This window comes from Euprymna scolopes, chromosome 6, assembly GCF_053919585.1.
Source record: "Euprymna scolopes isolate OS-2025 chromosome 6, ASM5391958v1, whole genome shotgun sequence".
In the NCBI taxonomy this organism is placed as follows: domain Eukaryota; kingdom Metazoa; phylum Mollusca; class Cephalopoda; order Sepiida; family Sepiolidae; genus Euprymna; species Euprymna scolopes.
In genome coordinates, this window is record NC_136487.1 from 82,071,485 (window position 1) to 82,096,406 (window position 24,922).

The following is a 24,922-nucleotide window of genomic DNA, read 5'->3' on the forward strand; positions in this document are numbered from 1 at the left end:
CACAAGGGACAGTTACGAACGAACGCCGGTTTCGGTTTTCTGTACTTCGTAGTGGCTTAGAAAACTGGAATGGAATTTAACCGTGCCTTTCCGTTCTATGCTTCCTATTGAGTGAAACGCACCACGGAATTAACCGATAGCGACATTCCAACAAATATTAATTCTTATCCCACGCTTACTTTTACGCTGATTAATTACCATTTCCCCCCAACAATTATACACTAAAAAAAAGATTCTTTCCATTTTTTTTCATAAAATAAACATATAATACATAATTTCCGTTTTATTTCGTTTTGTAGCTGCTTAAAAAATGGAATGGAATTTTAACGTTCCTTTTCGTTCAATTCTACCTACTGGGTGAAACGCACCATGGACTTAACCGAAACGAAGGGTTATTTATGCCATATTTTTTTCGCTTTTCGCTGTGTTTATTTGTTTTTGTTTTTCCGACCACGTTCATCAATTTTTCCCCTTATTTTTGCTTTCTGTTTTTTCGAATTCTTTTTTTAAAGAAGTTTGACGTTTGTTCGATGTTTTTTTTATGCTTTCGTTTTTCCCATTTTTTTTTAGGAAGTTTAACATCGTTTTTTTTTTAATATTGAAACAGGGTTATTACTTCGCGTATTCTTTACTTTACCCTCGCCGGGTACCTCCGCTAGTATATAAATAAATAACAATTTTGTTATATTTCAAAGTTTAAGGTTGTATTCATTTTACCAATCATTTTTTTTTCAAAAATAAAATGGCGGTTCATTTTAAAGATTTGTTTCGTTTATGAGTTACTACAATTATTTATATGTCAATATTGTGATATTTCTTCCGCGGACTCAGCAGAGGAACCAGAAAGTTCTTTGAGAGAAAAATGCATAACGATTTAAGAGATAAGATTAAGAAAGAACCAAAATACCCCCCACACACACATACACATCTTCTTTCTATAATACTGGCCTGGTTGCCCGGCGTTTCCCGGGTGTTTGTAGGTGTGTGTTAAGCAAAAAAATTAAATAAATGTTGCAGTAGGCAGGCAGGCTGAAACCCATGACGCGAAAACGGAAAAGAAAGTTACGGTGTGTTTATGGGTGTTAGTTGAGCAAAAAAAAAAAAGAAAAGAAAAAAAAAACAAACTGCAAGCGTAAAGAAAAAAAGTGGTAGTAGGGAGGCAGGTTCGAACCCATACCGCGAAGGAGGAAAATAAAGTGAAGAAAAAACAAAAAACAAAAAAAACGTAATGCATTAGCCATTGCGCCTATCGACAAACAGGAAGTGGCGTAGATTTAAATTAAAGCTAGACAATTGAAAAGAAGCGATGACTTTTAAATATATCGGCGAAAAAAGCGATCTCTCCCTGTAGGAAAGTGCCCAGTTGAGGGCGAAGGAATTAATGTTTTTGGTCAATTTTTCGATATTTGTCGTCCGAAAAATCTAGCTTTAAAATTATACCGATCTTGTGAAAATCCGTCGCCTCTGTCGAAAGTTTTAGGTAGACATACATACATACATACATACATACATACATACATACATTTAAACAGACACGTGAGATTTATCTATAATATAATATTGAAACAGGGTTATTTATGCCATTTTTTTCTGTTTTTTTTTTTTAATTTTCCATCACGTTCGTTGTTTTTTTGTTTTTGTTTTCCGATTTTTTAAAGAAAATTTAACATCGTTCGCTTATTCTTTATTTTGCACCACGTTCGCTATTTTTTATAATATTTAAATAGGGTTATTACATTCGCATATTCTTTATTTTCCATTTTGTTTTAATTTACCGCCCCCCTCCACACACCTCCAAACATATGGGCAACGCCGGGTACCACCGCTAGTATATATATATATATATATATATATATATATATATATATATATATATATATATATATATATATATATATATTGCATTCGAGAAAATCAATAACGTTCTAAAATGTTTTGCATAGTTCATATTGGACAGACTTTGTTAACGGCGTCCACTAACTTGCTGGTTTTAAATACTCGAATTTTTAATGGACTTATATTTTTAATCGACTTTTCATCGACTCTATATATTTTAACTTCTCGCCGTTTACTGTATATTTTAGTTTTTACTTTTAATTCACATTTTCGCTCCTTCGGACTCTTACTTCAACACCTGATGATGATTCGTGGACGAATCGAAAGCGGTTGTGACAACAACAAGAATGGAACTTTTATTAATATTTTTGATTTTGATGCAAGAAAGATTATACGGAAAATCCAAAAATTAAGATAAAGAATCATAAAGCAAAGTGTCTCCGTTGCATTTCATAATATTTGCTTGAATATATATATATATATAAGTATATATATATGTGTGTGTGTGTGTGTGTGTGTGTGTGTGTGTGTGTGTGTGTGTGTGTGTGTGTGTGTGTGTGTGTGTGAACGATATCTCAAAGCTTGAAATACAAGCAAAAAATGTAAGAATTCATCTGCTCGGAGGCTTATTACACACTGATATCAACATACTTGCTACACCAAATACATTATTTGAAAAATAAGACTATAAAACTATATTTAGTGTACCGAAAAGATGAAATTAATAAAACGAACGAACATTTTGACCAACGAAATACATCACTAAAACAAAATAAAAACGCTCTACATCGCAAGCATAAAATTTTAAATCTTAAACAGATACATAGATAAGTAATTATATCAACTCACCTGTGAGAAAGCTCGTAGGAATTCCAATAATGAAGACAACAAGAACAGCCGTCAAATTGTACCAGAGATATGACAAACTATACAAACTGTTTAAACCAGGTCTGAAAAAAAAAACATAACGAATGGAAGTTAAGAGGAAAAACACAGCAAAATGAAAAGAAGTTGCACGATTATTTAACCTTTTGGCTAGAAACTTAGTGTAATATATGTTCTGTCTTGGGTCAGTGAGTGAGAAATCCTTCTGAACTGAGGCAAGTTTTCATTTTTACCCCAATCCAGAATGTCAATTTGTAAGGTGGATCTCCTCGGATTTAAAACCCGACATTACGTCTAGTACTGCTTCTGCAGGGAGGCAAGTAATTAGGTACTCTCTATAAAGACGTTAATTTTATAGCCAATTCAATTCGAAAGTTGGGTTCATACCTATTTAAGACACCCAAATTATTGAGAGTCAAAGTTTTCAAATGGTATTTCGGCATTACTCTCAAGCAATTTAGATTTACTTAGACCATGTTTTCGTTATCGCTACCTTAGAGAAAGTTTCACCGTCCATTTTTTTTAATGGAATGTATCCTCAAATGGCCTTTATGCTTTGCTAAGAGCAAAGCATAAAGGCCATTTGAGGATAAGGGTTAATGCGTGTAAAGTGGTCGGTTAGAGAACAGTGTAATGAATGTTAGTATTGGAAATTGTCTAGAATTTGATTTTTAAGAGAACGGCTCAACAAGAACTTGTTTACATTCGATATCAAAAATCGACCTAAAAATATAGTTACCATCTTTATAAACAAATCCAGAAAGAAATGAAAGAAAAACGATAAATGTAATACTAACTTTACTTATCAGCACTATGGTCAAGATAGCAGATAGGATATCTGCAATCGCTTTGAACAAAAGTAGGAGAAAGAGCGGAGAAGGGATATCTTGATCCATGGGTTCCAGGAAACTTCTTTTCTTTTTTTTCTTTTTTTTTTTTAGATTATTGTCCACTTTATTTGCAGCTCATCAATATTAATTGGATGGGATTAGTTTTTAAATAAGATCGCCTTGAAAGCTGTAGTGTAAAGCTATTGCACCTTTCCACCGATCGCGCCAGTGGTATCTGATATTTTTACAAGGAAATTTTGCTTATCAAAACCCAGACCCAGAACTACTTGAGAATAAGTGCCAAGAGCTCGGCGAGGCAACACTGTAATGATGGACAGTGGTGGGATTTGGGTAGAATTTAAATATCTAAGAGGACCACTCAACGAGAACTTGTTTACATTGGACTTGAAAACGAACATGTAGTCAGCTGGAAAGCAGCCCTGCAGTATAGAGTTCAACAGGAGGGCAGGTCTAGGAAAGAATCTTTGTTCATGAGATTTGCGTTTAGTTATAGGCACAAATAGAGAGACTGAGAAATTGTTGACTAATTATAACAGAAAACTTCTACGATTACTGCATACAGGGGCGAAAGTTGTTATATTAAGCAATTCGTCGCAATTCAAATACTGCCAATGAAGAATTTTTTCTTCTTTTTTTTTCCTTACTCATCAAGTTATCCTTTGAAGCTTGATCTAAATCGCCATATACCCCTTCCGCCATTTACGTCGGAATAAAAACCGGAAAAGACTCTTTTCTGAATGCCTGTCGAGTAGTCATTTGCATGAAGTCAAAAACGCATGTTTAATGTTTGAATCTCAGTAATTTACATGTGTTGTCACGGAGCTCATTGTCTGTTACAAATTTATAGAAAAGGCAAAAGTAAGGTTTTTGTTTCGTAATACGAACCGTTCGCCATATTGGAGCTGAGACTGCATTGAACTCAAGCTGTTCGCAATTGTCCGCAGGTTCTCCGCGTTCAGCATTGTGTGGTTGGCCAGGCTGATATTATTCCAAGTACAGGTATTTAACTGATATGGTGTGTGCTCCCGAGGTGAAGGTACAGCGTGTTGGCCCAACAGGATCCACGACATTAGACCAATGCTACAGGAAAGACCAGCGTAGGCACCCTGATATACAAAATATATAAGTAGTGTACAATAATTAATGTCGATTGAATAAATTAACAACGTAAATTGTGCAAATTAAAAAAAAAAATCGGCATTATTCAAAAGGATTCAATAATTCTTACAAGGATAGAGTTGTGAAAAAAAAATCACTTAAGTTGGTATAAACTCGGAAAGTGTCAGGCTCCTGCTGATTAAATGAGTTTAAAGTTTAGTTTGTGTTTATTTTTCTTCCGCAAGTTATTTTAAGTAGTGCTTATTCGCTGTACGGCATAATCACATTGACACACCGGTTCTCGTTATGATAACCGAAGTTAAGCAACGTTGAACCTGGTCAGTACCAGATGGATGACCAATTTGGAAATTCCAGGCGCTATATGTAGGGGGACGTCGACACCTCCCTGCAAGAGTTGCAAAAACTAAACGTCGACATTTTCCCTAACGAGGATATACATGCGACTGGAGACTGCTTGTGAATTTCATATTTCCATGGAACTTCCGCATATTGAGGAAGCCGGTTAAACCCGCATAGGATCAATGACGTTTCCATTGTTTCCGTTATTTGACGTGAGAACTGTTTGTGTTGTTCAAATTGGTAAACGTCATCGTGTGTTACTCTGTGTGCAACAGGGGAATTATATCTCTTTATTATATAGTATGAAAATAGTCTCTTTCGATTAGCTGAACAAAATGCATATTTTCTTTTATATTATTTTATTTGAATTCGGAACCAATTTTTGTACAAAATATGCTATTTTTTTTTCGTCAAGTTTTTTACATTCTTCGTACATAGAAATAAAGAAACAGGATTCGTTTGGTTTGGTTTCGTTGTTTTACCTTTTCTGATTATTTAATTCCGAATCCAATGCTTCTGGAAATGGTTGTTATGCTTCAATCGCTTTATATGCTCAAATATTTCATCATGGAGTTTGGTTTAGTCGTTTTGTTTTACGGCATATCAATCCTTTTCAGGTTATTCAATGTCGAATTCAGCAATTTTGGAAAAAAGATTTTATCCTTCAAGTTTTTTATATCTTCAAATTCATGGAGTTTCATTTATTAATTTTACGTTATCTGGAACTTTATTTTTGTTTATTTCTCGAGCTTTCGACTCACCATGGTTATCTTCTCGGTCAAGTTAAAAAAAATGCATGGAGTCTAATCAAATAAAGAAAATACAAATAAAAGAACTCTTTAACATTAGGTAGAAAATAAGAATAGAAAATATAAGATCACGTGAAAATAAATCAATCAGACATTCGCTTCTTTCTCGCTCGTTCTCTTCTTATATATATATATATATATATATATATATATATATATATATATATATATATATATATCTTTCTCTCTCTCTCGTCTCATCTCACCATTTCTAATTATGTATGCTTTCTTTCTCTTTTCCTCCACCCATACACTTTTACTTTTCCCCTCTCCCTCCTCTTCACACTTCTTCATTCTACCTATACGCCCTTTGTCTCTCGATCTCTCGCTTACTTTCTCTCTCTTTCCTTACACGTAAAGTAACTAGAATAATTAATAGAAAAATGGGTGAAAAAACGAAAACAAATAACCAACAAATAACTGTTACCAAAGGCAAGAAAATGTAATACTGAATTAATCTGGGTCCCCTTTTACATTATTGGACTGTTTTCAGGTGTTTTGCTTTCTTATGTTTTTACACAAACTTTTGAAACTGAATATTCAAGATGGCTGTCATTCTTCATTGATGTTAAGATTCAATGTCGTATGTTTGACAAGTCAGCAATCGAAAATTAAATAAAAATACAACTAATAACATATCAATCGATCAAATACTTTTTTCTTTTTTTTTGCAGATTTTGATATTTTTTTACATTGCTGAAACTGTTTCTAAATTCTTCTTTACTTCAAAATACTTTGCACGATGCTGGATCATTCGACGACACGTGACGAACATGTTTTTCAAAGGCTTTTCTGCTACATCTTTCTCTGCGTTAAGAAGGAAGTAAATACCCATTATTTCCCTCGTTCTTTCTCACACTCTCAATATTATTGCATAAACATATATGCGACTATGTACAGGGTGGAACGATAAAATTGACGCCCTAAAGAAAAACCACTACAGCTTTATTTTAACATTTTTATTGAAAAAATCAATTCAGGTAATTTGATTATCTTTTTAATGTAGCCGCCTTCAGCTTCAATCACCGCCTCGATACGGGTTTTTCACAAACGCCGGCTTGAGCTCGGCGAATGGCTGCGATCAGACTGGCTTTGGTGTTTTGGGACATCATGTTGGTGATGTTCTCAACGTATGACAACATGGTATAGTTCAGTGGGTTCAGGTAGGGAGAGGAGGGAGCCCAGTGAGAGAAGAGTACAAGGTCGTAGGACTCTTTCTGAAGCAAAAGCTGGGTCTCTTTTGATTTGTGGGCCGACGCCGGGTCCTGCTGGCACACTCAGGATCTGTCAGCGGACACCTAATTGCACCAGATGATCACCACACTCTTCAGCACATCCAGGTACACTTTCAAACCGACTTCGAAGATGTGAGATGGCATAATGTGTCCCTCACTTGAAACCACTCTAAAGACCTTAAACGTTCTTGTTGTTCGTGACTATCCAGCGATTCATTTTGAGGGTGTTGGCAATGGTCCTGTTGTCATAACTTGGATCAGTAGAGAGCATGAGCTGTACAGCGGCGCATCTCTGATCTCGCTCGTTGAACATTGTGTCACTGTCAGACATGGTAGAAGGCTCCTATCGCTCTTAGGATTTGTACACAACTGGCCAACTAGTAGATGGTTTGCAACAAAAAAGAAGAAAACCGGTTTTCATCAAACGGAAATTGAATCATGTCGTCTTTTTTAGGGAAACAATTTTATCGTCCCACCCTGTAAAATGAGTTAACATACGTGGAAGAAACTTGCATATACTATCTTTTTCCCTCTCTTTCTCTCTCTTTCTCTCTTTCTTCTTCAACTTTCTCCTTACTTCAATCTATTTCTAACTTTCTATATCTCTACCTCATCTCTCCCCTCTCTCTCTCTCTCTCTCTCTCTCTCTCTCTATATATATATATATATATATATATATATATATATATATATATATATATATCCCCTCTTCAACTTCTGTATCTTATTAACTTTCTAATTCTTAAGCCTATTGCTCTCTCTCTCTTTTTCTCTCTCTTTCTCTCTCTCTCTCTTCACCTCTCTCTCTCTCTTCTTCAACTTTCTCTCTGTATCTATCTTTTTTTGACTTTCGAAATGTCTACCCCATTTTCCTTTCTCGCTCTCTCTTTCCACCTCCACTTCTCTCTTCCCATTCAGCTTTCTCTCTACTTGTATCTCTTCCTAACTTTATAAATATCTACGCCATCTTTCTCTCTCTCCCTCTCTCTCTCTCTCTCTCTCTCTCTCTTTCTCTCTCTCTCTCTCTCTCTCTTGAAAGTCCATCCCGCCGAGAACGACGTCTGAGTGTCTGATCGTAATCAACCGCTCAGTACGCACGATAAATTATCATGCGGCATTCTAATGGTGAAATTAATGAGGTTAGACTTACCCAGGTGTTCGCCCAGGGCACTATCATTCCCAGGGTGTAAACACCTAGCATCGGGGCGCTGAGTATTCCATACATTGCCAGAGACGTCTGAAAAAACAACAGCATAAAGAAACATTATCAGCAAATCTAACAAGAAACGAAATTTTGATGGTAGATGGACGGAGAGAATTTACAGGATACAAATCTTTACCGATTCAGACGAGATCGAGGTTTGGTTTCTAGAAGGAGTACTAAAGGACCGCTACGACTTTGTACACTTCTCTCACTGCCCTCCCAACAACCATTGCTTTACGAAAACGCCGTTATTGTTTTCTGTGTAGCTTTTGATGTTGTAAGGTAATATATATATATATATATATATATATATATATATATATATATATATATATATATATATATATATATATTAACTTTCTACTACTTACCTGCTTTCTCCTAATATTTCGTAAAATACGCTTAAATGTTATATTTTGATTAATGCAGATTTCGTATTTATTATTATATTATATTGGACCCAATACAAAGTAATGGTATAAGGTTAAAAAAAAAAAATGACTCGTGTGCCACCACTGAGAATCGAAAGCAAAACGTTTAGCTTACGACTTACTTGAGTTCTGTCAGCTATACTCGAAACCGAAACCAAAACTTATGAAGAATTCTTGGTGAAATTATTTATTACACGAAATGGAAGGCCATAACAATTAAAAAGCAGTCGCTCTGAAGAAAAAAGATGTAAGCGTGACACACAAAATAACGCACACATGCTATCGTCTTAATATAGAGACTATCATATTCATATTAAACCCCCCTTTTTTCTATTGCTTTAAAAAGAAAATAACTTTTCATCTGCAAAAGATCGAGCTAATCTGTATATTCTTTTAAACATTCATTTTAATTAATTCCCTATCAGTCTTTTCAGTTTTCTTATAGGATGATCATCTTTACTATTACGTGTAATTATATCCATGCAAATATTCTACATGATTTATACTTGCATAATATTTGCGTAAAAAGGTTATAGCAAACACAAACCCCTTTCTATATATATTTATGTATGCGTGTATATATTTGTTTAAAAATTTTTGCCTACCAAATTCCTCTGTCAGTTTTTGGTCTACAGACATGAAACTTAGTATATAGGGTATTCGAACCAGTGCAAAACTTTATATTGGAGTTTAGCCGGGGAAAACAGTCCAAAAGTTTGACAATTAAAGAATTTGCCTGTTAATGGTCGAACGACAGTATTACGAATATGCATGCGTGATGTAATAGTTATTAGTGCATGTTTTAATTTTTAGCCTTGCAGCAAGCATGTTTTCATAGCTCAAGCATTAATGCCAAAGGAAAAAGTAAATCGTAAACTAAACGTTTTTGTTTCAGTTCTCGGTGGTTTTGCACGAGTCATGTTTTTTTTTTCTTTTTTACTTTTTAAATCATTACTGTACTACTGTAATATAATCTATAATATACACTTTTTAAATCATTACTGTATTACTGTAATATAATCTATAATATAAACTTCACTTGTCTGTTTAAATGTATGTATGTATGTATGTATGTATGTATGTATGTTGTACGTATGCCTTAAACTTTTGACAGAAGCGACGGATTTTCACGAGATCGGTATCGCTTTGAAGCTCCACGGTTCGGACGACAAATATCGAAAAAATGGCTAAAAATATTTATTTCCTCGCCCTTGACTGGGCACTTTTCTACAAGGAGGGGTCGCTTTTTTGGCCAATATTTTCGAAAGTCATCCCATGTTTTCGATTGATTAACCTTAATTTAAACCTTCGCCAGTTCCGGTTCGGCGATGGGCGCAACGGCAAAGACGTCACGTTATTTTTTTTTCACGTTCTTTTCCTCCTTCACGCTACTGGTTCGAGACTGCCAGCCTACTAACACTTTTTTTTTTTTTTGCTCAACACACACCTCCAAACACCCGGGTAACGCCGGGCACCCAGGCTAGTATAATAATAAATGCGAAATTTGCATTAATCAAAATATCATATTTAAGCATATTTTACGACCGGGCAATGCCGGGCGGTCTGCTAGTTAAAAACAAGACTAATTCGGTTTTAGTCTGCTTAATGATATATAAACACATATAATACAGTAAACTAATATTAATCGTATGGGTAGTATATCCATGAATAAGCATTCTAGTTAACTATACTATTAAGTACTTACGTGTAGCATTCCGCTCATCCGTGTTGCTCCGTAGGCAGCAAGCAGGGACAACAGACCAAGTCCCAAGACTAGAAGAAATAAGAACGTGTTATTTAAACAAACAGATTTTTTAAAATGTTTTATGTGTGGCTCAAAATCATAAAATTATATACCATATATCTATTTTTTTTCTAATCCATAATCACCCCAAACAAGCTAAATTGCCACAAAGGCGGAAGTGACTACTGTGAATTAAAGACGATACCTACAGGAACATTCTAAGTGGGGAGTTGAGCAGCGAGAAGTCTGTTCCCATGTATGATGCTTGTTAAGACGTGGAGACTTTTTTTCATCCTAACCTGTGCCACCGAGCACAACACATAGCCTAGAATTCACTTACACTTCGCCGGACATTTTCTATCTCAACAGGAGATTCCCCCCTCCCCACCTCGAGATTATTACCAACAAAATAAACAAAAGAAAACAAAAAAAACTACAGAAAATAAACAAGTCTTACTCTGAAGAAGACATTTTAAGATGTCGAAAGTATAACTGTAAAAATAATAATAAAAAAAAAGATAAATAAATGTTTGGGTTGATAAGAAGTGCACATGTAATCCTGAAGAAGTCTGCTTACCCAGAAATCTCAAGAGTCGCGTCGAATTCTCCTCGGAAAGGTTTGTTAGGAAGATGGGCCGCAGGAAATCGTGCAGAACCACAGCCGACATAGAATTGAGACCGGTTGCCACAGAGCTAGAAGTAGAAAAAAGAAAACCAAGAACAAGACAGAAGAAATCAGTATAAGTTTTTTTTTTTTTTTTTTTTTAACTATATAGAAAATATGTGACCCGTTGGGCTCCATGTAGATTAGATAAATATATAAGAAAAAGAAAAGTCACCGTTTATGAAGCCCCCCCCCCCCAACAGTATTAATGTTTTAAACAACCTTATTTCTCTCTGAATCACTGGCTAACACAAACATGTCGGTAGGCAGTTTAAGCCAGCCCAATCGACAATCCATACTCGGGGCTCCTCAGCCAATTAACTCTACTCCAAAAAGGGGTGGGGTAAAAGCCTGGAAGGGTGCATCTCCGCGGGCTACACAGGAGAATACTTCAGCCAGACAGATAAAAGGCCACCGAAATGACCCATTTTCTTTCGGACTGAACGTCGAGTTCAAATCCTCGACTGGTATGTCTATCGTCATATTAACGTCAACGGACAGTAAATGAATAACGTCGCGACTGAGTGATTCGACAATTGTGAGTGATTAACCATCCATTGTCATCTTATTCATGATCGTATCGCTGTTATGACTTGAGAGTTGTGCACGTCAGTGTAGAAGCCGGCTCTACTCGACTGAAGTAAATACCTTCACAAGCACAAGTAAAAAAAAAAAAAAATTTACCCTTCGTGATTTCATAAGAGAAAATACGTTTTATACTTACCTTAAAGTGCCACTGAACATTGTTGATAAAAACAGGCCAGGTACACCAGGGATGTTACCTAATGTTTCCATTACAAATAATGGCAGTAACTAAAAACGAAAGGAAACGATGGAAAAAAGCGTTTTATTCATTGCTTAAGACATGAACATTTGTTTTTGTCTTTAACATTATTTAAGCGTTTATTAACTTAGGACACCCGGCGTTGCCCGGTTGTACAATACGCTTAGGTATGATATTTTAATCTATGCAATTGCGTATGTATAATTATAGTATCAATCCTCTATTGATTATTATATATTACGAGGAATTATTTGCCTAGTAGACTAATTCGCAAGAGTATGAAAAATAAATAAATAAATGATTACGTCGTTCATCAAATTCCGTCTGCGTTTGTTTACAATATCACGTCAGCTGATATTTGGGTTTGACGATGAATGCCCTGAAAATGTTATTCTGATTAATGTTTAGTTTTGAACTATGCAAACGAAGAAATGATTTGCGGCGATTTTAAATGGTGGCTCTTCATTTATCGTAAATTGAACTCATTAATAAGAAAAATTAAGATAAAATGGGGAAGTACATCCGGGCTTAAACAGGGGACTATTCGATCTGTAGTCGAATACTCTACCACTGAGCCAGATGAAAATAGTTCTGTCTTTTTTCCTCTTCTTTAAAAAAAAATGATTTGCTGAGAATTGAATCTCGATTGATTCGTTCACAATTATCTCGGTTGACTATTTTTAGGGTCCGATTTTTCGATTTTCGATACTTATCGGATGAATTCCTGTACAAAACATATCTAAGAACACTGCCAGACATATAAATTTCCTTTGCGTGAAATTTGCAAAAGGTAAGCTCAGCCGTTTTGGAACCTATAAGGAAGGATCTTATACATAAACAAAGTGATGTGTGTTATAATAGTAGATAGATGAAGGTAAACATGTTACTTGATTTTAAAACTATAAATTCGGTGTCTGTGTATCTGTTTGTCTCTTTTAGTTATTTTCTTCACTCTTGAAAAAGCTCACAAAAAAGTGGGCGGTCTTCTTTTTTCATATTTAATTCTTTTCTATTACCGAAATTACGTCATATTTTCAATGATATAACGCCACATTCACCATTGTCTTAACTTTGAAACATTGAGCATTATCACCTTGCTAATGTGCTGTGATATCAAAAATGGCGGTATACTTTTTTATTACTTATCTACATACTACCTTTACGCTTAAAATAACTTGGAAGTAACTTTTTGTCTTGTTTACAAACAATAGTAACATTTCAGTCAGTTGCTGCTTAGGTTCGCTTGAATATATACTGAATTATCTCCTTTGGTATTACACGGAACTTAATAGTTATTTATACATATAAATATTAAATCATCTTTACTATTATATAAAAGGAATTTGCCTGTGTGTCTGTATGTGTGTGTACGAGTTCGTTTCCTATGAATTTGAAAACGGCTGGGACGATTGTTATGAAACTTCACACTAATGTACTTCATGTGCCTGGCAGTGTTCTTAGATATGTTTTGTGTCGGAATGTCTTCGATAAGTATTGATAATCAGAATAATCCGATGAAAGAAGGAACAGGCGATATTGACCAAAGTTAACATTTTACACAGTCTAACATCTCAAGTGCATTTGAGAAATTTGATTACTACACAATCCGAATGGCCCGGCATACAAAATCAACAGTGTCTTCTTTGATATGACAGGGACGCGTTCGAAATGAATGTTTCTGTTTAAAGCACAATTGCACTATGTTTACCTGACTTTTTCATTTTAAACTTTAATTCAAGCCATTATATTTAAAAATAATTTTATAAAATAAACAGAAGGTTTTCTACAGTGCAATGTAGACTACAATGCATTGTGGACTAAGTCACTGCGAGAGGGCAAGTAAAGCTTCCTCCCGGTGCACCATGGATCCTCAACTAGAGTAGGCAATCAATCGATTTGATTGAAAAAAAAATGGGTGATTTCACCGATTTCGATGACAATAAAAATGGGAGAGTAAGAAACATATTTTGATCATCATTCAATCTCGGGCAACGTCGGGTCTCACTGCTAGTATTTTATAAATGAGCCATATGTGTCTTACTACTTTATCTGAATAGATATATAAATATGCGACAAAAAGAAAGTCCGCACTTGTGATTCTTTCAAAAACTGCAAATTTAAGCTAAATTTAATATAACTGTTTAAACAAGTAATACTTAATTTGATTGGCCTTTTATTCCTCTATAATATTTACTGTTCACATTTGACTTTTAATTGAAATATTCTAGTGTTCACGTCAATTCAAAAAATAACTTCAAATTGAGGAGGTAAAAAGAAACCCCGCACAATGGAAAATTGTTATTTAAATGTAACTTTAGGACATTAATGCAATACAAATACAACAGGAACACAATGAACCTGTTAATATTTATTAGCATAGCTCTTCTGCAATTTGACAGCCTTCAATCTTTTGGGAATTCCTTGAATTAGACTGCAGCAACACTCTGGAGAAAGGGCATCCCACTTTTCTTTAATTTTTGTCCACAGCTCTTCCAAATTTGAAATTTCATCATTGCGTAGCTGTTGCTTGGTGTAATGTCATACGTTTTCGATATGATTGAGGTCTGGCGATTGTGCAGGCCAATCCAAACACGGAATATCATGCTCTTCCAGGAATCTCTTTACATTGCCAGCTGTGAGAATGGGAGCATTATCCTGCATGAAGATGGGATTATCATCCAAATTCCGACTAAAGTAGGGTAGAAAATGCTCAGTCAACATATTAATGTACTTGGACGAATTAATTCGACCTTGCAAGCGAACTATAGGCCCTGGACCATTGGTACTAATAATGCCCGACGCCAAAACTGAACCTCCACCACGTTGCAGCGTTGAAACTGAGCACTTAGGACTAAATTCTTCGTCTTTCCTCCGACAGACCTACTGCCTACCATCACTGTCTAGTCTATTGATGCAAGAGTCAGGATCTTCATTGCATCTGACGAAGTCCAGACGGCGCTTTCTTTTCTTTACAGAAATTTTTGCCTTGTGTCTTACAACATTTACTCACAAATCAAATTCCTTTAATCTGTTATTGACAGTAGAAAGAGAGCACTTTTTAACAAGATTGTGTTGTTGGATTTTAACAAGATTCTGTTGTTGGATTTGGGGAGCCGTTCCAAATCTGTTTCTTAGACTGCGGATTTTGATAGCATTGTCTTCCCTGTTAGAAGTAACTCTAGTACGACCAGATTTAGGAGTATCACGAACACTGCCGGTGTTTTGGTGCTTTTGCGCAGTCTTTCGTATCGTTTTCTCGTCACATTTCAATCTGCGGCAGATTTCTCGATTGGATAAACCAGAAAGGTGGAGATTAATGAGCTCCTGACGATCACTAAGAGAAAGCCGTGGCATATGGACTAAATGTTACGTTGTATAACCTGGAACAACAACAATTACGATTAGTGATGCTTTGTTGTTTGTTGGTGGATATTTTAAACTGATTTACGGGCGATAATTTAAGCTGGTTGCTGCGGACATTCTTCTTGCCTTCTCAATTTAAAGTTATTTTTTTAATTCACGTGAGCACTAAAATATTTCAATTAAAAGTCAAATATAAACAGGTAAAATTATAGAGGAATAAAAGGTGAATCAAATGAGGTATAGGTTGTTTAAACAGCTACATTAAATTTAGCTTAAATTTGCAGTTTTTAAAAAAAATTACAAGTGCGGACTTTCTTTTTGCCGGCACTATATATTTCATGTATCCACATTAAATGCTTATAAAAAGCTATAATTTATGTATCAATTTTCAGTATTTACTTCATCAGTTTTAAATACGAGAATAGAGCTAGGTAGTAAGTTATGAAATCATATGGCAATTAGGCTATGCAGAGTCTTTCGCGTTTTATGTTCGTAGAGAATTGTCAGGTTAAAATTTAAAGGTGACTTTGTGACTGGGTTCGAATCTCTGGACTGGCAATAATACACTGAAGAAAACGTAAGCTTGAAATACGTGTTGTGGCCTTAAAAATAATTGTTATTATTTATTTAAAAAATATTTTCGTTATAAAAGCCCCTTTAAGTTGAGCCCTCTTGAGAATTGAGAATAAGCGATAAACCTAAGCACAACTGTAACATTCTGGCTTCCTGCCGTTAAATGCTCTCCGACTGTTTGCAGTTTATGTCCGATGATTAGGAATTCATAATTACTTAATTTCTCTCGCTTCTCTTTCTTACAGTCTAGAGTTAAGGTACCAGCTGAAGAAATAAAGGGTAACTTTGAAAATGGGTTCGAATTTTCCGACTGGCAGTAACTATCATTGAATAGAAGTTCGTAAATCCATGTGTAGATATCAAAATAATTGGTAATATTTATTCATAAAATATTACAGAAACGATCGCGCGCACGTGTGTGTGTGCGTTTTTTATTACATCCACAGATGTATTTACTTAATTCATTACAAATTGTTTCAATAGAAAGGGTAAAAATTATCCGTCCATATCGTCAGATTGTTCAAGTTAAAATAAAAATAAAAAGGAAAGATATGTTTTTTTTTTGTTTTGACCAAGTACAGAATAAATACTCTGTAGCAGAAGACGAAGATTGGCGTACATTTCAAGTGACACTGGTTGTTCGACCTTGACATTGCCGTTGGTGGTTGTTTTTAAACACGTCAAATAGCAGACATGGTCGAATTTTCGCGAGCAAAATTTTTTTAAATTTATCTATAAAACTTTTTAAAATTTTAAAGAAAAAAGTATATTTTTGCAAAACATTTTTTAATATTGAATATTTACAAAACTTTTAAGGATTAAAAATTTTTTTTTCTATTCACACAAAACTTTTTAATGTAAGTAACAAAAAGAATTTATTTAAACAAAATATATTCAAATGAATGGGTGTCTTTCTGAGTGCGTTTTTAATATATTTACAGAACTTTTTAATAAAACTAATAATTGTTATAACTATGGTGAAAATAAATAAATAAACAAATAAATAACAAAAAGAATGCGCTATATTAATTACAAAACATTAAAAACCGATATTATAATTGAGAATTTCGGACGCTGATCTCTCCTCTCTATAAAAAAAAATACATATTTTTAACAATTTTAAATAAAATAATTTAAACCAAACTTTTTAATGGTAGAAACAAATATAAAATAACTGACTTGTTCAGATTTTTGCGAATATTTTGCGGGTTTTTGTAACCAAGATTGATTTTTATGTACAGTTTTGTTTTGTTTTGTTTTGTGTGTGTGTGTGTGGGGGGGGGTTCTGTGTGTATTTTTAATACAATTCAATATTTATTTAAAGTCCGATATATATCGATGGTCAGTGAAGGGGAAATCCTTCTAGACCAAAGCAAGTTTTCTGTATGATAAAATCATAAGTATAAGCAACAAGTATAAATAATCAAGATTTAAAAAATATATTTTATTCACATATCTTTATAACTTGTATTTTTATAAAGATGAAATGTTGTATCACAAGATACAAATCTTTATAACTTTATTTTTATTTAAAAAAAAAACTTGATATTTGCTTACTTTTCCACAACAGCAAATTAAATACAAGTAAGTTTTAGCATTCGAAATTCTCTGTTATAACATCGGTTTTTTCATGTTTTTTAATTAATACAGCCCATTCTTTGGTAGATGTGTAGTTTAGCGGCGTGAATTATTTGACAAACAAAAATTTATAAAAACGATTTATTTTTATATAAGACACATTATTAGATATAAAGGTTGAAATATAAAACCAGAAAAAGATTCATTTTTATTATTTTTTTATCATTGTTTATTAGACTCTATGTACGATATTCGAAGCCGCTGTATCGCTTTTAAGATTTGGCTTTTGTAAAGTTTGACAGATTGGCCTTTTTAAGGCCAAATTTGGCCTTTTTTACGCTTTTTCATGACAAAAAATATGGCGGTTTAAAACATAGTTCACGAAAGAGCGTAAAAAAGGCCAAATTTGGCTTTAAAAAGCCAATCTGTCAAACCTTTAGAAAGGCCAAATTTTAAAAACAATATGGCGACCTCGATTGTCGTACATTTAGTGTAATAAAAAAAAGTTTAAAAAATAATAAAAATGAACACTTTTTTGGTTTTATTTCAGCCTTAGGGTCTAATAATGTGTTTTATATAAAAATAAATAGTTTTTTTGTCTGTCAAATAATTTACGCCGCTAAACTACAAATTTGCCCATTCTTTTTATTTATTTATTTATTTATTGTTATTATAATTATTGTTGTTAGTTTTATAAAAAAAAGTTCTGTAAATATATTTTAAAAAGTTCTGTAAATATATTTAAAAAAACGCACTCAGAAAGACACTTATTTATTTAAATATATTTTGTTTAAATACGTTTGCTTTGTTACTTAAATTATAAAAAGTTTTGCGTAAATAGAAAAAAGTTTTTTATCCTTAAAAGTTTTGTAATCATTTAATATTAAAAAAAAATGTTTTTAAATATATATTTTTTCCTTTTAAATCTTAAAAAGTTTTGTAAATAATTTTTTAGAAAATCTTGCTTGCGAACGTTCGACCATGTCTGCTGTTTGACCTGTTTACAAACAACCAACGGACATGTCAAGGTCGAACAACTGGTGTCACTTGAAATGTACGCCAATCTTCGTCTTCTGCTACAGGGTATTTATTCTTACTTGGTCCGTTTTTTTTTTGTGTGTGTGCGCATGATTACATATGGATATTGAAGCCCAAAAGAATGGAAGTAAGAGACAGAAAGGGGAGAAGGGAAAAAGCGGAAAAGAAAATAGGGGGGAAAACAATAAAAATATAAATCAAATTAACAATTTATATATATATATATATATATATATATATATTACATGGTAGTCACCACTTATCAAGGCCCGGAAGCCATTCGGGGATAATGGTTATTACGTGTACAGTAATCAACGGGATAATATATATATATATATATATATATATATATATATATATATATATATATATATATATATATATATAACTGTTTGCTCATATATATATATATATATATATATATATATATATATATATATATATATATATAATCTTATACATATTTTCATTACTTCCCTCTTTGGTAATGAAATATTTCTTAAAGTAATAAACGATATGTATATTGTTTTTAAAACGTAAGTAAAGTAAATAAATAATCGTTTACTGATTCCAAATTTATTTTTCTATTTTCATACAAATAATACACGCTTTTGTGTTTGATTTTCATGAACAATAAAATTAGGAATAAATCAATGTTCATAAATACGCATTCTCGTTAAATGTATTGAAAACTGTACAGGAAGAGGTTCGTCAATCAGTCCAGACACAAATACGTGAAATGATCGCTACGCCGTTTTAATAGATTAAAATATTAATAATTCATGAGTGACAAGCAGAGTACTTCTAACTATGAGAAACTAGTTCCTCTTCCATCCTCTATAATATCACTAGTCTTCTATATAAATAAGACACTAGATGTATGTATGTGTGTGTTTGTCCATGTGTAAATATTAAACCGATAACCTGTTCAACACTTAAACTACTAGTTATATATAACACTGAAATTAACAGGAAATAGTAATAATAAACAAATATTGGTTCATAACGAGTAAAATATTTGTTTGAATGTATGAATAAGGCGTACAAAAACGAGTCATAACGAGTAAAATATTTGTTTGAATGTATGAATGTACGCGTTATGCGTACAAAAATATGGCGGCAAGTTTAAATGCAAACTGCTGACGCCTGCGCATGAACAAATTCAAAGATAGCTTGAAATGGTTTAATTAAAAAATTTTCATAATCTATCTGTCGATAGCTGAAACGGTAGGAAACACAGCTAGAGCGTTAAAGGTTTTGCTTTCGATTCTATCTGATGGATGCCAAGTCATTTTTTTTAACTTTTGAAATCAATACAATATATAAGGTACAATATAATATTCAATATAGAATTGGCTCTTCAATCATAAATACGAAATCTGAATGTATTAAAATATATTTGAGCGCATTTTACACACAGGAAAGGCCAGGCGCCCTACCCCGGCTAGCCAAAAATATAATATCGGTATGATTAAATATATATTTGATAACATTGATTTGAAAATACATTTTTAAAAGCATGACGCAAGTTAAAATAGTTATAAATAACCATCGAAAAAGAATGAAATATTTATTTTGCTTTAGAAAGGATATTAAGCACTTACATGTGAACACTTTTGTTGGGTCTACTTATTAGCTTATATACAAGATATATAAATGCATAAGATTATCTTCATTGAGACGAACGATTCTATTACTAATTGTCAGTCGCAATTTAATGTTTCCATTATATATAGATGTAGTACTGGGAATCCAGCTTAAATGCTATCTAGGTAGTTGGAGAAATAGTTATGTAAGTATATTTTCGATTCTCTTCAGCGAGTTTAGTGGGGTCACAGAAGGTTAGGGTTGACAGGTATCAACCTAGATAGAATGCACCGGAAATTAAGGATAACGGGAATTGTGGTCGTAGGTTTCCGGTTGGCGGCCACAATTGTGGGCTGAGAGTTGGTTTTGGGCTGCAGATGAAGTAGACGTGGCATTAGGGTCTCTCCTCCGACAATCATGGGTTCGAGACATAGACTTGCCTTTTTAATAAAACAACTTGAAGCTTCAATCCATCTCGTGTTATCGATGCATCCGCAGCAGTAAGTACCACTCCCCATGAGATGGAGCCAGCGACAAAAAGATATCATCCGCTGGACAAGGCAAGACACATTATATATATTATATATATATATATATATATATATATATATATATATATATATATATATATATATATATATATATATATTATATATACAAGGCTGGACACATTATATATTTGCGTATACATGTCGAGACCCTTCAAGGCAAGAAACTATGTAAGAATAGGACACACCCATATAAGTAAGAACACATATATGTAAGAATACGCAGACTTTAAAAAGATAGTAACAAAGAAAACATAAAAGAGAATAGCAACAGGAACGTTTAATAAGAAGAAAATATAAGTAATAAAAAGAAGGACGCAAAAGAGAATCTTTAACACACACACACACACACATATATATATATATGATGAATATATGTATATGATGAATATATATATAATATATATATAATATATATATATAATAATATATATATATAATAATATATATATATAATATATATATAATATATATGTATGATGAATATATATATATATATATATATATATATGATGAATGAATGACAAAAGTCTGTATTCCACATTTCACGATGTTGATCATCTTACAATTTATTAATTCAGTTGACATTTACAATTCTTGACAGTATCTGTTTCGTAGCACAAAATCAATCACTCAATTAGTATATCACTCAATGAATCTATTTTGCCCTTAACCCATCAGAAGAAATAGCAACAATCAATCCACTAAACGGAAATTTCTAAATTCAAAATGGCGTATTATAAACATATTATAAGGTATTTATAGCTTTTCTTCCAATTTTCGGATTTTTAATAATGTCAAAACGCACTTTATTTCCTTTTGGTTGATTGTTTGCTGCCATTTCTTCTGATGAGTTAAGGGCAAAATAGATTCATTGATTGATATAATAATTAAGTGATTGATTTTATGCTACGAAACACTAGTCAAGAATTATAAATGTTAACTAAATCATAGGAATAAATTGTAAGATGGTCAACATCATTAACTTTGGAATTTGTCATTCATTTATTATATTCCCCTTTAATTACATTAAGCTTCTTAAATAAGGATTGGTATATATTATGAGGGAATAAAGTATATTTCCAGAGAAATAGACGATGCCGGCAAAAAAAAAAGTACGCACTTGTAATTTTTTAAAAAACTGCAAATTTAAGCTAAATTCAATGTAGCTGTTTAAACAACCTATACCTCATTTGGTTCGCCTTTTATTCCTCTATAATTTTACCTGTTCATATTTGACTTTTAATTGAAATATTCTAGTGTTCACGTCAATTTAAAAAAAATAACTTCAAATTGAGTAGGTAAAAAGAAAGTCCGCGGCAACAAATTCGCTTAAAACCAGCTTAAATTATCGCCCCTAAATCAGTTTAAAATATCCACCAACAAACAACAAAGCACCTCTAATCGTAATTGTTGTTGTTTCAGGTTATACCACGTAATATTTAGTCAATATGCCACGACTTTCTCTTAATGATCGTCAGGAGCTCATTAATCTCCACCTTTCTGGTCCATCCAATCGACAAATCGGCTGCAACGTAATGAGAAAACGGTACGAAAGAATTACGAAAAATTCAAGTAAAGTGGAATGTCCATTCCCCGGATTATTGCTGCAATTTCCAAAAGATTGCAGGCTGTCAAATTGCAAAAGAGCTTCAAATTGCAATTCTAGTGTTCACGTCAATTTATAAAAGACATTTTAGTAAAACATTAACGTGTCCATTGTGTTCCTGTTGTATTTATGTTACATTTAAATAACAATTTTCCATTGTGCGGACTTTCTTTTTGGCTCCTAAATTTGAAGTTATTTTTTAAAATTGACGTGAACACTAGAATAATTCAATTAAAAGTTAAATATGAACAGGTAAAATTATAGAAGAATAAAACGCCAATTAAATGAGGTATAGTTTGTTTATGCAGTTAGATTAAATTTAGCTTAAATTTGCAGTTTTGAAAAAATTACAAGTGCGGACTTTCCTTTTGCCGCCTGTATATATATATATATATATATATATATATATATATATATATATATATATATATATATATATTTAATCCCCGAAGCAGTGTTTCATGGTAAACAACTGATGATCCCTTGAAAAATAAAAAAATAAAATTGGTATTATAGTAAATTCGAGAGAGTTGATGCAGTGATTGCAGGTGATTAAATGACTTACTGACTAGATTTTTTTTTTTTTTAACGAATGATAAAAAGTAACTTTTTGTATGGTTTCAAATGTTAAAAACTTCAAAGACTATATATATATATATATATATATATATATATATATATATATATATATATATATATATATATATATATATATGACTACTTAATTGATTCACATAAAATGAATATACGGAAGTATCAATTTATGCGTAAACTTTAAGTATTTACTTCAAAAATGCTCAATACGTAGGTAGAGCTATACATATTTGTTTTATTTTACTTCAGTCGACGTTCTCAGAAATCAAGGAGCGGGCGCTCTACTTGGAACTAACTCTTGAACTCTATATGAGATACATAGATATTCGAATGTTTTATTTAAGTTCTTTATCTCTCAAACACTGAGTTAGCAAAGAAACTGAGAACATTAATTTCCTCCTTCCAAGTTACCATTTTCATATGTTTTATTATAACTTTTTTCTGGTCTCTTTGTCTTAGTGGAATCCAGGACAAGAATATATCTAGTCTAGTAGAGTATCCAGCTTCATGTTATTACTTGAGGTAACATCACTTGGAGAAGGTGCATCATTCCTCGTAAAAGCTAATGTAGTTTAGCGATAGAAAGGAGATCTTATTTGGGTTGGAAATACTATGCGATTTTGAATATTTGGTCAGGGTTTACTTCTAGGAAAAAGTATCCTCATCCCAGGTTGTCCTGACAAACCCCTGTACAGAGAGATCTTAGATACTCGAGGATAGTGTTTAGTAGGCATTCAAGTTCTCTCTCTCTCATATATATATATATATATATATATATATATATATATATATATATATATATTGCTGAATCGGATTTTGTTTAACTTCTAACTCAACACATTTATTATGTTTTTTTTATGCTGGTGTTTGTCACCACTCTGATAGAAAACTCATTCATACCTGGTCAGACGCAGTGATCAAGGAAAATATCTTGGGGTCACACGAACTGTAGAAGGCGTACATAAGGATGCCAATTAATCCACATAGTAACAAGATAAAAACTAGTCCCGGAAAATTCAACCAGATGGCGCTGCAATTAAAAAAAATTAAAAAAAAACTTTAAATAATCCTTGCTATAGATTGACCTTTTAAAATTCTATTTTTTGAATCGTTGAAATGAGTTACAATTTATTATGCAATTCAACCACATCAAGCAGAAATAAATTTTATTATATACTTCAGATATACATCAAGTTTCAGTTATAAATGTAAAAGAGACCTTGTTTTATTGTCGTTCAGTAATAAAGGGGCACTTTGATAATCGTCTCATCGATAGGAGGTTGATCCTGAATGGGCTTTACACTAAACTTTACCTTTCGATAAAGTTTTATCTCGAAGATAATTTTATCAAAGCGTACTTATCCATAAAGCAAAACCTGTTAGCTATTTATGCATTGAAGCAATACTCACCTTATGCGGGTTGAACCGGCTTCCTCCAAAGGCGGAAGTGTCATGGAAGTATGAAATTCACAAGCGGTCACAGTTGCATGCATATCTCCATCAGGGGAGATAACGACGTTACGTTTTTGCAGTTCTTACAGGGAGGTGTCGACGTCCTCCTACTTACAGCGCCTACTATTCCCAAATGGTCACTCATCTGGTACTGACCAGGCTCAACGGATTGTAAGAAAAAAATCACAATTTAGTGGCTTAAACTTAATGTGATGAAAAATTGTGTACAGATAATAAATATTGTTTGTTATTATTAAGAATTAATTTCGAGTTAAAATCTATGTAGTATTACGTATCTAATCTTAAACAAAACATGCCTGAAATACTAAAATAAACGTCATTACTTCTCCAACTTCCATCTGTATGATGGCTCCATTGTTTTTCTAGCAATTATTGCAGCCTGTATACATATTTCAAGCGTTTTGTTCTGAAGATTACAAGCGTAATACTAAATACATCTAAACTCAATATGGTTCCTCATTTTCTAATATTCAAAAACTTCCACAAAAACAGTAAAACTCGATAGCGCCCGTCAGCGCTCACCAATGCTATGGAATGATAGTAGCCAAATTAAAAGAGCAATGACCTACATAGATGATCGTGTCTGCCATTCGATGATAGTGCACGACAATTGAAGATTGACGATTTGCCAGCCAGTCTCCGCCATATTCCGCCTCTG

The 24,922-nt window shown here is 33.0% G+C and overlaps 1 protein-coding gene across 2 annotated transcripts in view; it reads right to left on the minus strand.

The window, feature by feature from the left end:
* The window catches only part of LOC145277722 (sodium-coupled monocarboxylate transporter 2-like), a 248,743-nt gene that overhangs the window by 30,630 nt on the left and 193,191 nt on the right, over positions 1-24,922 (minus strand). For both annotated transcript variants that reach the window (XM_080129425.1, XM_080129424.1), the window contains 7 exons: positions 23,692-23,821; positions 11,842-11,930; positions 11,031-11,146; positions 10,415-10,482; positions 8,225-8,311; positions 4,458-4,678; positions 2,686-2,786 (listed from right to left, as the gene is read on the minus strand). In XM_080129425.1, the coding sequence (XP_079985551.1) occupies positions 2,686-2,786; positions 4,458-4,678; positions 8,225-8,311; positions 10,415-10,482; positions 11,031-11,146; positions 11,842-11,930; positions 23,692-23,821 (812 nt within the window). The remainder of the gene's footprint in view (positions 1-2,685; positions 2,787-4,457; positions 4,679-8,224; positions 8,312-10,414; positions 10,483-11,030; positions 11,147-11,841; positions 11,931-23,691; positions 23,822-24,922) is intronic.